The sequence below is a fragment of the Muntiacus reevesi genome, chromosome 7 (assembly GCF_963930625.1).
Source record: "Muntiacus reevesi chromosome 7, mMunRee1.1, whole genome shotgun sequence".
In the NCBI taxonomy this organism is placed as follows: Eukaryota; Metazoa; Chordata; class Mammalia; order Artiodactyla; family Cervidae; genus Muntiacus; species Muntiacus reevesi.
This window is the reverse complement of record NC_089255.1, coordinates 45955293-45969524: the sequence shown is the minus strand read 5'-3', so window position 1 is coordinate 45969524 and position 14232 is coordinate 45955293. Positions and strand designations below refer to the sequence as shown.

General features: G+C 41.4%; 1 protein-coding gene across 3 annotated transcripts in view; it reads left to right on the top strand.

Annotated features, from left to right (window-relative positions):
* The window catches only part of TLN2 (talin 2), a 483978-nt gene that overhangs the window by 281217 nt on the left and 188529 nt on the right, over positions 1-14232 (top strand). For all 3 annotated transcript variants that reach the window (XM_065940303.1, XM_065940301.1, XM_065940302.1), the window contains exons 8-9: positions 186-328; positions 1939-2066. In XM_065940303.1, coding sequence (XP_065796375.1) covers positions 186-328; positions 1939-2066 — 271 coding nt within the window. The remainder of the gene's footprint in view (positions 1-185; positions 329-1938; positions 2067-14232) is intronic.

Genomic DNA, 14232 nt, shown 5'->3' with positions numbered 1-14232 from the left:
GTCATGTAGTATGCATCCAATTACTTTGCCAAGTTAAAGAGTTCAGATTTAATCTAAGAAGCAACTATAACTGAATATGAGCATTTTAAAAATCCACATCTGCCTCATGTTGCTGTTTTGCTTAATCCTCTTGAACTAAGAGGAAAAGTAGACACAGTTCTTTCATATGTTATCTTGCATTGCAGTAAATTGGCTGGATCACAGCCGAACATTCAGAGAACAAGGAGTAGATGAAAATGAAACACTGCTGCTTAGACGGAAGTTCTTTTACTCTGATCAGAATGTGGACTCAAGAGACCCCGTGCAGCTGAACTTGCTCTATGTTCAGGTACAGTATCGAATGCTCAGACCCTGAGGTTGGGGAGCCTTTCAGAGCTCCGGCTAGGGCTGGTGGAGGGCAGGAACTGGGCTCTGGTTCTCGCCGTGTCTGCGACATGCTCTTTTCAATCATGTGGAGTGGTGGTGCAGGTTGATGTCCACTGTGAGCTGCCAGCCATCCTGAGAGGGGCCTTGGTTGGCCTCCCAGCGGGGGTCCTGGTAGCCACTGCTGTCTCTCTCTGTCTTCTGGCTTTGCAGGACATACCTGGCTCACCATTCACATGTACTATCGCTTTCTTAGCTCACATCTAGAAAACAGGGATGGATATTGGTCAGAAAATCAGTATTTCTCATTAACTGAAAGATATTCTCTCAATAACATTTTATATTTTTACCATTAACTAATTGTTTAAACTCAAACAAGTCATTCAATTTATCTGAGTGGCAGTTACCCAGTACATTAAGATTTGGGTTTTCACTAGACAGCCCTGAAGACTTCTTTTGGCTCAAGGAAAACATCTTCCTTCCTCTCTTACTTCTTTCATTCTTCCCTGTATTACTTCCCTTTCCTCTCCTTTTACTTATCAACGTATTGACTCATAGAAATAATGTGGGAGGGAGAGGGTCAGCAAAATGCAGCCACGGTGTCACCTGTATTTATAAATATTAAAGTTTTATTGGAACCATATCTCATTCGTTTACGTACTGCACATTGGTAAATCCCCTTCTTTATCACATTACTGTCTATGTATTGTCAGTGGCAGTACTCATATTCTGACGGCAGATTTCAGTAGAGACAGAGACCCATGGCCCAGAAGATGTAATTTGTTCACTCTGACATTTTACAGGAAAATTTTGCTGACCCCCAAGTTAGTGGATGGAGGAAGGGCTTGGAGAAATGAGTCTGGTAGGCCAGAAGGGAGAGAGATATCCAGATAATAACAACATGCTTGTTGGTTTAAGGCTCGGGCCATAGGTCAGAGTGTACGTCTGAGAGTGCTCTGGGGGTCATTTAACTAGAGAAAGGAAAGGTAGAAAGAAAAGGAATAAATAGCAACACAAGTGAGGGGTCAGAAAATAGGAGAAAGACTTCAAGTGCAGTGCCTTCCTGATTCCAGGACTGTGTATTTGCTTATCATTACCCAGATGTCTGCAGTACTAAGTTCTTGTCTGTTCTGTTTATCTTGGGGTGAGGATTGGGTTGATTTTACTTCTAGGTAATTTTTCTGTTAACTTTATCACTTAGGGTCATAAAAATATATTGCATTTCTGTCCCCTGTGAATCTGGTCATTATACAAGGATTTCCCTTTGCCCCTTTATTTTTCACAATCACTTCTACCTCCCTAGATTACACTCAAGCTTTAGTTTTAATATACTGGACATTGCCGATGCCTTCCTTCCATAGGCCATTTGGGCACGGACTTGTTTTTCCTCTGCGTTAATTCTGCAGAGCTGCAGTCACTCACAGCATCCTGAATGAATGCCTCACTCTGGGTTGGCTGGCACCCTTCCCATTTTTCCACAGAGAGGGTAGGCTTGGGTGCCAGGAACATGGCACTGGAGAAATTGTGTTGGTCCCCCCAAGCTCCTGATGCTTTTTGCGTCCTCTTGTGTTGCAGGCTCGGGATGATATCCTAAATGGCTCCCACCCTGTCTCCTTCGAGAAAGCATGTGAGTTTGGTGGATTTCAAGCCCAGATTCAATTTGGACCTCATGTGGAGCATAAACACAAGCCTGGATTCTTAGAGTAAATGACCATTTGGTTTTCTTTTTTCTCTTGTTTTCATTATTTATTTTTGAGCTTATTATGCAACATACACACCTTAGTTTTGGTCAGTTGTGAGACTGTTAGCTTTTACTTGATTCAACATATGATGATATTTGTGGGCCTTGGAGAAAGCAAGGGGCCTAGAAATTCAGTGTTGGGATGAGTATGAAGATGGCTTGTTCCAGTTTTGGGCAGGGTATGTTTTCCTCTGGACCACAGGGTCTGCGGTACCCCTGCAAGCTGTTGTCTAAGGCAGTGGTCCTCAGCCTTTTAGCACCTGGGGCCAGTTTCATGGAAGATAATTTTCCCAGGAACAGAGTGGTGGGAGATGACTTCAGGATGATTCAAACACTTTATATTTATGTGTATTTTATTTCTATTATATTACATTGTGATATATGAGAATTTAATATAAGAATCAGCTATTGCTGATCTGACAGGAGACGGAGCTCAGAAGGTAATGGCAGCCATAGGGAGCAGCTATAAATACAAATGAAGCTTTGCCCACTCAGCGCCCACCTCCTGCTATGCAGCCCACTTCCTAATAGGCCATGGACCAGTACCAGAGTTTGGGGACCCCTGATCCAGGATATCTCTGGAATTGAGTTACTCGCTTTTCCCATCTTCTGAAATCTCTGCTCTTTAGAACATTACTTCTTCATATGGGGTAGCATTTTGTCATGTTGCATTTCTTTTAGAGACTCCAGTATTAGAAAAACAGAGTATAAAAGAGAGAGTTTCACATCATTTAGTATAATTTAGTGAAATTGTCACTGCTCTGAATAAGTGTGACGTATATATTTTTAAATACTGGCTCTACTCTTCCCACCCATCAGGTCTTTGGTTTGCTTTTTTGAAATGATGGGGATGATTTTTCTGGCACAATATTTATGGGTTCAAGAGGAAGCTAACCCTCCAGATTCATCATGGCCCCACTGAACATGGGCTTTAGGACTGGGTTTCCTAGAGATGTCCAGCAGACAAGCCTCACCGTGTGTAGGCAGCTGGTTGTCAGAGGTCATCTTCCCTCTGCTTTGGCCTGGGCTTCTCCAGGGATTTTGTCTCTTTCTTTCTCTGATAATGTTTCTTTCCTTTATTGGTTTCCCCCACTTTTTCTTTCTCTCTTCCACTTCCTCTTAGATCTGAGGCAGTATTTGGCTGAGCAAAAAATATCACTACAGGAAGTCTTAACCTGGTCAAAATCATGCTGTCACCTAGAGTGCAGCTTGTAGAGGCTTTGTAAATGGGGATCTGACAGGAATGCTGACTGGGGTGGGTAGGCGTCATCTTTTCTATAGGATGCACCAATGTGATGTGCATTAAATAGGTCATTCATCATGTTGTATCTGAGTGTATTGAAAGGAGACAATAACAACTGCTTATTTGGCCCTTGACCTCACTTTTGCTTTGGTGGAAAGTAATTGGGACCAGCAAGTGCTCTGAGGTAAAAAGGAAATCAGACTTCTCTCCTGGTGGCAGAGAATGCCTGGGCCATGTGCTGTTGGGTCTAAACTGAGTTGTTATTTAAAAAAAAAGAAAGAAAACTCTCTCCTTGGATTGATGAATCCCAGGGAGCCCTTCCAAAGTGATGCTTTGTCTTACAGTATTCCGTATAGTGACCTTGAATCTGAGACTAGCTCTAAGCAGGTCCTATGGTTGACTTTGTTCTGCATCCTCCAAGTGAGTCATTTGGCCAAGTTTCTCAGGGCCACTTATATCCAGTTGGTCTGACTTCCTTCCTGCAGGAGCCTTGGAAATTTGCCTTTCTCTGTTCTTATACCCCAGATGCCTTCCAGAAAACCATGTGCATGTGAACTTTTAGTTACTCTCACCTTCGGTCCCTCAGATACGTTTGGTATCATAAACGTATGGATTATGGCCATGGAAACTGAGAACACAAAGAACTAATTAAGCCCTGGAGGGAGGAAATGTATTTTGTTTGTTTGAGTGACTGACGGAGCATGGGAGAAAATAAAGAGATTTATGAACCAAAAAGTTTTACATGTTTAGTTTTTAAGCTTTCATACCTGTGAGCCTGTGTGGCCCTGATCAGAAGGTGATCGAAATTTAGCCTTTCACTGGGTGCCTGAAATGATGCTACCCTGGTCATTTTATTTACACCTTTTCTCTGGAGCTTTTAGACAGATAATTCTCAGGGCCTCCCTGTCAATTGAACAAGCAGTATATTTTATGCTGTGGATGCAGAAGCAGCAGCAGAGAGGAGAAGTGGCTTGTTCACGGTTACATAGACTTTTTCTGCAGGTAGCTTCTGACTCCTCACATTGGGATTTACATTTTTTACAAACAAATATCTGCTTGGAGGGCAAAGTTGCCCCCTTCCCTGGCCTCCCAGTATGCAGCAAGATTGGGAAAGTACTTTAAAATGTGATCACAGGATTCTTTGGTCTCTTTGCTCTGTTACTAGTTGTGCCTATTAACATCCCAGTGAGTATCATCACACCACCAACTGCTTGTGTGTGGATTACATGCAGTTTCAGAACACTGGTATTGCTCATACACTGTCTGCTGGGACTTCCGGGCTATCGAATGCCGCACACCTACACTCTATTAAAGATGTACCTTCTCTTAATAATGTGAGGTCACCAAGGTTAAGTAATTGTGTTCAACTTTTTGTTTTTGAGATTATGGTATAGAGCTCAGGCCTCTAGTGGTATGTGTATCCTTACTCAGGTTCCAGATTAAAACAAGCTTATTGTGCCTTGTAGAAATTATTTTTCTTATGAATTTGATTTACTCTTTAATTAGGCCAAATTTGGTCTAGGTAATGAGGCGTTTTTGTTTAATGTAGATGTTTAATTGTGTATATTATTGCACATACATTACAGGTAAAAACTTTCCTGGGAATGTTCATCTCCTTTTAAATAAAACAGCGAGGTCGCAGTTCCCTGACTGTATGTTGGATAGTCTGAGACCTTTCAGGGTTAGGTTCCCTGGGCTGTCCCTGGTGACTGTGACTAAACCATGTCTGCTAGTCATTGTTGTTCATCATCTTGCTTTCATATATACTGTTGGCTTTGAACAATTCACAATTAAAAAAAAAAAAAATAGAAGATTGGCCTTGTCACAGAGCCTGGTTGAAGATAAAGCCAGGCAGAGATTTTAGTCACATAACTTTTGGGTAAGGTACATGGAAGTATGTTTAATGACTTTAATTCCTTTTTAAAAAATTTTTAACTATAAAATTAATTTTCTTTTAATTTTTTGAAAATCTGTGTAGCACTTGTGCCCAAAGTCAGCATACTATGGACCCTTAAAAAAAAAAAAAACTTTATTGAGGAATAATTGGGAATAATTGACAACTATGTATATTTTAAAGTATGCAACTTGATGATATGATGTCCATATACATATAGAATAATTACCAAGATCAAAATAACTAACACATCCATCACCTCACATTGTGTGTGTCTGTGTGTGTGTGTTGAGAATGCTTATTGACTCAGCGACTTTTAAGTACACTATACCATGTTATTAACATAGTTGTAATGCTGTGTGCTAGATTCTTACTGTAAATTTCATACACTTTGACCTGTATTACCCTATTTACCTCTCTCCCCCAGCCCTTGCAACCACCATTTCTATTTTCTGTTTCAGTGAGAATGGCTTAAGAAGGAACCCTGTATGTAAGTGATACCATATAGTTTTGGTCATTCTCTGGCTTATATCACTTAGCATATTGCTCTCTGGGTTCACCTGTGTTGCTACAAATGGCAGGGTTTCATTTTCTCTTATGGTGGAAAATATTTCATTGTAAATATCTACCACGCATGTTCTTTACCCATTCATCTATCAAGGGACATTTAAGTTGTCTCCCTATCTTGGCTATTCTGAATAATACTGCAATGAACATGGGTTGCAGACCCTGATTTCTTTGGATATAGACCAATGAGTGAGATTGCTGGATCATACAGTAGTTACTATGGACCTTTTAATGAGGTTTTTTTTTTTTTAACCTTTATTAAAACCCTTTAATGATTTCTGTACTAGCGCCTTAGTGAAGGTGCTTATTGAGAAAAATGAAAATCAGAGACTAAACGACTCTCAGAGTTCTCAGGGATTTAAGGATTATTTAGTGTCCCCCATCTGCTCTATTGTTGGGAAAATGGGTGCAAGAGAAACAGGGGATTTCAGAGACACAAATTTAGTGGAATAATTTAACGTACCTTCCTGAGGAAGTGATAAGTAGAACAAGATCAAAATAATGTAAAGAAAATGTTTTAGTCAAGAGAAAATAATGAAATAGAAACTTCAGAGAGAATCAACAGAACCTGAAGCTGCCTCTTTGAAAAAATTAATAAAATGTGCAAATGTCTGGTAGATTTGGTCAAGTAAAACAAAAGAAGAGAGAGGCAAAAAAAAAACTAATGAATTATAGGAGCAGAACTTCAGATAAGGATTTTTAAAATTATAAGAAAATGAAATTAAAATTTGAAGCCAAAAGTTGAAGATATAGACAAAAATGGATAGTTCGAAAATCTGGATGAATCTGTGATCTTGAAAGAAATAGTCTTCATAATATAAAATAAGTGAATCAAAAAACAACAAAACAAAAGGTAGGTTCCGTTTGTTTCAGAGAACAGAAAGAAGAAAAAAAAAATTTCCTCACTTTACCTTGAAGCTAGCGGAATCAAGATAGCAAAATTGAATTGCATACCAAGCAATAAAATTTTAAACTCAATATGGGTCCTACCTAAGATTCATAAAAGATTAGTAAAGTCCAGCATGTCTTGTGTTTACCTATAACTGCAAGTTATAACTGGTTTCTCCAGGAATGCAAAATTCATTGTTCAATAAATAATTTATTCATGTCTTCTACCTGGTAAGCTCTAGACATTGAGGATACAGAAGTATAAAACAGTTAAACATTCCTGCCCTGATGGAGTTTATATTCTAGTGGAGATGGAGATAATAAGTAACAAAGTTATGAAATAAGGAAAGGAAAAAGAAACAACTTCAGGATTAGAAAAATGAAACTGTCAGTTGCAAGTGATAGGTTTATCTACGTAGATAATTTAGTCAGTCTATGAAGAAATTTATCAGAACTGTTAAAAGAAAGCAGCCTCTGGAAGAAAGATCAGTCTATTAAAGCAGCTTATCGTCACCTAGATCCAGACAACCATGGTATTCATCTGCAGGACTGAAAAATAAATATATAGGTATGTTTGTATGTGTGAAAATATGTGGAAGACTCATTACTAATCCCAATTTCTTAGAAAGCTATAGTAATTTAAATACTCTATTATTAACATAGAGTGATGTAGGAGCTCTGAAGGTTGACAACTTGCCTTAATGAAAGTTAAAATAGTAGCAAAAGATGTTTCCAAACGGGGCTTCCCAGATGACTCAGTGGTGAAGAATCCTGCCAGGGCCAGAGACCTGTGTTCGATCTCTGGATCAGGAAAATCCCTTAGAGAAGGAAATGGCAACCCAGTCTGATATTCTGGCCTGGGAAACCCTATGGACAGAGGAACCTGATTGGCTACTGTCCAGGGAGTCACAAGAGTGAAATATGACAGAGTGACTGAGCACCCTCACTAGGGAAAAAGATCAAGATAATGCACAGGCACTTGAGAGAAGAGGAAATTCAACTTACTTGTAAAGATAGGGAAAGATATTCAGCCTCATAAGCAATCTAGAATGCAAAATCAATAAGGATATGGCTTTTTCATGTCTCTCAGATGGACACAAATTTTAATGTATGAAGACACTAGAGCACAGAGGAAATGATATCTTAGAAGATGAATCTGTTGAATTTAAAAATACAAAGAGAAACAGAATGTATTGTTTATAGACACAAGGAGATCTAGGAACATCATAAACCATGCATGGAAATTACCCTCAGGAAAATGACTACCTATGGGGTGAGAAAGAAGGATGTTGTGGGACTTCAGCTAAATCTGTCATTTGTTCTTTAAAAACAGAGAAATAGCAATCATAAAGCAAATATGACATTATGGTAACATATATTTATCTTTGATGATTGGTATATAAGTTGAGGTGTATACTTTATATTTCATGTTTTCACAGTTAATGTCTTTAAAAAGGATAGTTGCTGTAGTCTGTGTGTGAGGTGATAGAAGCTTGTAATCACTCAGGTTGGATATATATCATGTAGTAAAGAAAAAATTAGGAGACCTTGGAGGTCAGGCACAAAGGTTCCATGACTCTGGATGTCTCAGGGAGAAATGGTCCAGTGGCTGGGTGCAGGCAGGCAGGGGGAACCTCCCTCATTCTTGGTTTCACCCTCGTCCTGTTAGCATGTTCCTTAGGAGTGTTTCACTGAGAAAACACTGCAACCGGGCTATGAGTCTCTGAGGAAGGCTTTAGAGTGGACCTTGAAATTTTCCCCCACAAACTCAAGATAATTCTACTGTCAACAAACAAAGCTTTTGACACAGTACGAAGTTTTAAGTCAGTTTTTCCTCTTGGCATTTGTTCAAACACATATTCCTCCTTTGTAGTTGGTCTTTTGTGTGTGCTTTTGTCAGAATAATTTGGCTGTGGATTCTGTTTTCAAACCCACAGTAAAGCAAGAGTTTCAGCTTTGGTTCTCCGAAGCTCTGTCTGTCTCTTCCTCTCTACTGCCCATGCTCTGGTTTCTCTAGTTGACTTTTTTAGTTTTTTGGCGATAATGCCATTTTATTTATTTATTATTTTTATTTTTAATTGAAGGATACGTGCTTTCCAATATTGTGTTGGTTCCTGCCATTCATCTGCATAAACCAACCATAGATATGGATATGCCCCTCCCCCTTGAGCCCCCCTCCCATCCCACCCCTCGAGGTTGTCACAGAGCCCCAGTTTGAGTTCCCTGAGCCATTCAGCAAATTCCCACTGGCTATTTTACATGTGGTAGTGTATATGCTTCCATGCTGCTCTGTCCGTTTGTCCCTCCCTCTCCTTCCCCACCCCATGTCCATAAGCCTGTTCTCTATGTCTGTGTCTCCACTGCTGCCCTGCAAATAGATTCATCAGTACCATCTTTCTAGATTCCATATATATGCATTAGTATACAGTATTTGTTTTTCTCTTTCTGACTTACTTCACTCTGTTTAACAGGTTCTAGGTTGATCCACCTCATTAGCACGGACTGAAGTGTGGTCCTTTCTGTGGCTGAGGAATGTTCCATTGTGAAAATGCACCACAGCTTCTTTATCCATTCATCTTTCGATGGAAATTTAGGTTGCTTCCCTGTCCTGGCTATTGTAAATCGTGTTGCAGTGAACACTGAGATACATGTGTCTTTTTCAATTATGATTTTCTCAGGGTATATGCCCAGTAGTGCTATTGTTCAGTTATATGGTAGTTTTATTTCTAGTTTTTTATAGGAATCTCCATACTATCTTTCATAGTGGCTGCAATCACTTTCCATTCCCACCAACAGTGCAAGAGGGTTTTTGGTCCCATGCTCCTGACAGCCAGGAGTGCTGCCATCAGTCTAGGGTGGTGATGAACACTCAATGCGGCCTTCACTGTTTCCTCCTAGCTTCAGCCTCCTAAGGTTGCTGTCTCCCTCCCTAGCGACTTTCAGACTCCATAACTTTCAGACCAGGAACTTCTGCATGTATCTAACCCTAGGCTATCTTTGAGCCTCTGTGGGATTTCCCATCTTTACACTGAAGGGCTCTGGGTTTGGTTCAGGAACACAGAACTGCCGTGTGGCTGAAACAGATCCTCAGAGCCTTGCCTGTGCCTTCTCCGTGTGATCTTCACTCTCTACTTTTTTGCCTCTGTAACTATTTTCCAAATCAACCAGTGTTTTCTTCCACCTACTTTATCACTTCAAATTAACCAGGACTTGACCAATATTCTTAAGTCGCATTTTCATCTTTGAGTCTGGATTTACACCCAAGATTTAAACCCAGTGTATCCAACTCTATCATTTAAGCTTTCAGCCCACTAGATCAGTGGGTCCCCCGCCTTTAGCGTATAGCGTATCCTGAGGGCTTGTTAAAACACTGTTGGGTCTTACCTCAGAGCCTCTTAATTCAGTGGGTTTGGCGCAAAGCCTAAAAACTGGCACGTGTTACATGTTTTCAGGTGGTACTGATGCTGCTGGTCCTCAGACCACACTTTGAAACTTTATGTGATACCAAATTTGAAATATTATTAGTCATTTGGTGATTCACCATAAAGGTTGGAGTCAGAAAACCTGGGTGTTCTAGTCTGCTTGAGTGACACTGTCTCTGCTGCACCTCTGAACCATGTCTCCTCTCCTCTTCAGAGCTCCACTGTGTGCTGGTAGACTTGTCACTGCCTTTTTTTTTTAAACTCTGGCTGCGCTTTGTCTTCACTGCTGCACATGGGCTTTCTCTGGTTGTAGAGAGCAGGGGCTACTCTTCATTGCAGGGTGCAGTCTTCTAGTTAGAGTAGCTTCTCTTGTTGCAGAGCACGGGCTCCAGGGCTCATGGGTAGTTTTGGCTTGTGGGCTTAGTTTGCTCTGAGTCATGTGGGATCTTCCCAGACTAGGGATTGAACCTGTGTCCCCTGCATTGGCAGGCGGATTCTTATACACTGAGCCACTGGGGAAGCCCTCTTCACTGCTTTTTGTTCATATTGTTGCCCTCCTTCCCCAGGAATGAGAGGGCACCCATTGTTTTCATATGAGCAGCACCATTCCTAGGTGGGAATCTTAAATGCCTCCCAGGTCATAAGACCAGCTAAGAGAGATGGGAGTTGCTTGTGGTGGTGCAATTTCTAGATGAGAGTTCTGGGACAGGTGAGAAGCGGTTAACACTTCCCAAACCATGGCTGCCTCCCATGTACTTGTGCACTTTTTTTGAGACCAGAGAGAACATCTTTAGAATGCCTCTTTTGGAATTACTTATAGAAGCAGCTTACATTTGATATAAGAAAATGAAGTTTTAAGTGAGTGTCTGGGATTTGAATCCAGACCCCTCTCCCCCAGATGTGTTTATTACATTCCCCTTCCCTTATTCATTGCCTCTTGGCATTTCTAAAAAAATTGACTGCCACCACATGGTCATTGTTGCCATTATCTGATTGGGTGTTTCTGTTTCTTTGTCCCAAGTTTCTCAAATACCTATCATATGGTATGTCTTTGGACCAAAGGGTGACGTGTGGAGACCAGAGTGCTAAGTGGCTAAGAGCATGGTCTCTGGAGGCCACAGATGAGGCTTAAGTTGTTGTCTATGATTGTGGGCAACTTCCTTAGAATCACTGAGCCTGCTGTTCCATGTGTAAAAAAACTGTAATGTTGAAATATTTTCTTCTAAGAACTTTTGTTAGAGTTTAATTAATCTATTCATGCATGTAAAACCCCTGAAACAGTATTTGCTTTTCAATAAATGGCAGCTGTTGGTAGTGGAAAGCCCCCTATGAACATGGTTTACTGTTTCTTGGATCATCCCCCAAAGTCATTTAAAGTACAGAATCTAAGCTTCTACCTCTGTGAAACCCTGTATTTTAACTTTTAACGTAGGCATTTATTTCCCAGTCTTTTGATACAGGACCAACTTTTTTTCCTGGTGTGGGTCACCTGGATAGGGTTCTCCGTTATCTTTGTTGGATATACCACGTTATCTATAAGAGAATTATAAAGACAATCATGAAGCAACCTGAGGACAGACTATTTTTAAATTTTAATGCTTTTTTTTTCTGTTTAGTAGTTCACATGTCTTGTTTATATCTAATAACTTTTTGTAAATATTTGCTGTTAGGAAGCATTCGGTGAGCTCTCTTTTGTACTGTTCTAGGGACTATTTTAACCCCAGTTTAGGGGCTACTTTGGTTTTTTGCATAATTATGTGATACACAGCCAGCAGTGAGATTGAAGAATAAATGCAGATCAATACAAATGGGAGAAGAAAGACAACTGACTCAGCCAGAGCAAAAGTAGAGCTCATGAGAAGAGAGTCTGTTGGCTGCAGATTTCAGCCTCCCATGGATCTGACAGTGTGAGAGGAACTCTGACTAGTCCGCTGTCTTAGTAATCAGTGTTACTATTGCACTCAGCAAAGATGATACATACGAGGCTGGCAGAGGGTTTGCAGGCTGCCCTTTTAAGGTGGGAATATTTCAGGAGGCAGTGGGTAGGACTTGGCTTGACCAGTGCTTGCTTAATTAGGAGAAAAATTTCCAATCAGATTTGACCATCTGACCCATTTTCTCAGAGAAGGCCAACAGATTTCACATGTACGCTTAGGAACCTTCCATACTTGGGTCTAGTAATCAGAAAAAAACAACCGAGCTGGAACGGCTCCCCCGTGGGCTGGCAGGCAGTGGTGATGGCAGGCTGCCTGCTCTTTCTGGCTTCCTGCTGACACTGTGCGTGCTGTTGATTTACTGGGGAAGAATGCATCCCACACACATGCATGCACACACGCACGCTCCCTCATTTCATATTTGAAAATACAGTAAGTGAAATGTTGGTCTCTCAGTCATGTCCGACTCTTTGTGATCCCATGGACTGTAGCCCACCAGGCTCCTCTGTCCATGGAATTCTCCAGGCAAGAATACTGGAATGGGTAGCCTATCCCTTCTCTAGGGGATCTTCCCTGCCTAGGGATTGAACCCGGGTCTCCTGCATTGCAGGCAGGTTTTTTACTATGTGAACCACCAGGGAAACCCGCACTTTACAGTACACTACCCCCAAATTGACTCTTGCAACATCAGGGGTCACACCTCCAGTGCAAGCTTCTAGAAGCTGTTTTCCCTTCCTACCAAAGAATGGGAGTGTTAGTTGGCAGAGTCTGAGTCGAGGGCAGCTTGTTGCCACACAGAACTTTCTCACCATAAATGACCAACATATTCTACCCTGGCCTGGCCAGTGGACACCGCCGTCTGGTGTTCTTCTAGTAGCAGGCATTCTTGTGGGGGGGTTGGCTTGGGCCCCTTTTTTGGGCCGTGGTCTCCTTTGTTGATACTGTGGGAGCTGCGGTCCAGAGGCTCCCAGCAGTGGCCCACCATGATGCTTCCTGGTTATCATTGTTCGTGTGCTCCAGGGGGAGCCTGGAACAGCCCTGGGTTCACACGCATCTGCTCTTGAACTGGAGGTCAGAGGCTCTCTGCTGCTGCGACCTCAGCCAAGCCTCCTGACCTCTCTGTGACTCAGCTTCCTCCTCTGTGACATTGATGTCTTCCAGTCTTCTCTGAGTCAGACCTTTTTTGTCCCCACGGCCGCTTAATGATAGTCACAGCATCTAAGGTGCTGCCGCCTATTGTTTCCTAGGTTCCTTCCTGTGGACTGACATGGGGTCTCTTGATTAGGCTTGAGTATTCTGCTGGTGCTCAAACCTAGACTCCCGACCTTCCAGAAAATGTATTCAGAATTTTTTTTCTACAGGTGCAGTTTACAGGTTGACGAGGCATCATGATTCAAGTCTTAATGTAGCCAGAACGGTAACTTGACCCCTTCGTAAAATTTTTATTTATTTATTTATTTACTTGACTGCATCAGGCCTTAGCTGTGGCCTGTGGGATCTTTGTTGAGTCATTCAGATCCTTCTTTCAGGTGCACATACTCTCTTAGTTGTGGTGTGCGGGCTCAGAAGTTGTGGTGCTGGGGCTTAGTCGCTTCTTGGCATGTGTTATCCCAGCTCCCTGACTTGGTTTGGACCCCACGTCCCCTGCATTGCAAAGTGGATTCCTAACCACTGGACCACCAGGGAAGCCCCTTGCCCCCTTTTCTGGCTAGTGTGATTGAAAGCAAATCCAAGACAGCATACCATTTCACATATCAATACTTAACGTATGTTTTCCTGACATACAGAATTTTTAAATAATTAAAATCCCACCTAACTGCAAATCCATCCTGATGCCAAACAAAATGAGCAGCAATTCTTTAATGACATCTAATACCTGGTTTGTGTTAAATTCTCCTCCACATAGTATTTAAAATGTCATTTTATACTTGGTTTGTATGTAGAGCCAAACAAGACCTACAGTGGTTGATGTTTTTCTTTTTTGAAGAACAGCTTTATTGAGATGGAGCTTACATACCATACAACTGACCCATTTACAATTTACATTTCAGCACTTTTTAGTGTATTCACAAGATTGTGCAACCTAATCACCACAACCTGATTTTAGAATGTTTGTATTCCTCCTAAAATATGCCCTGTGTCCTTTAGCAGTTACTCCCCTGATCCCCCTCTCCATTCCC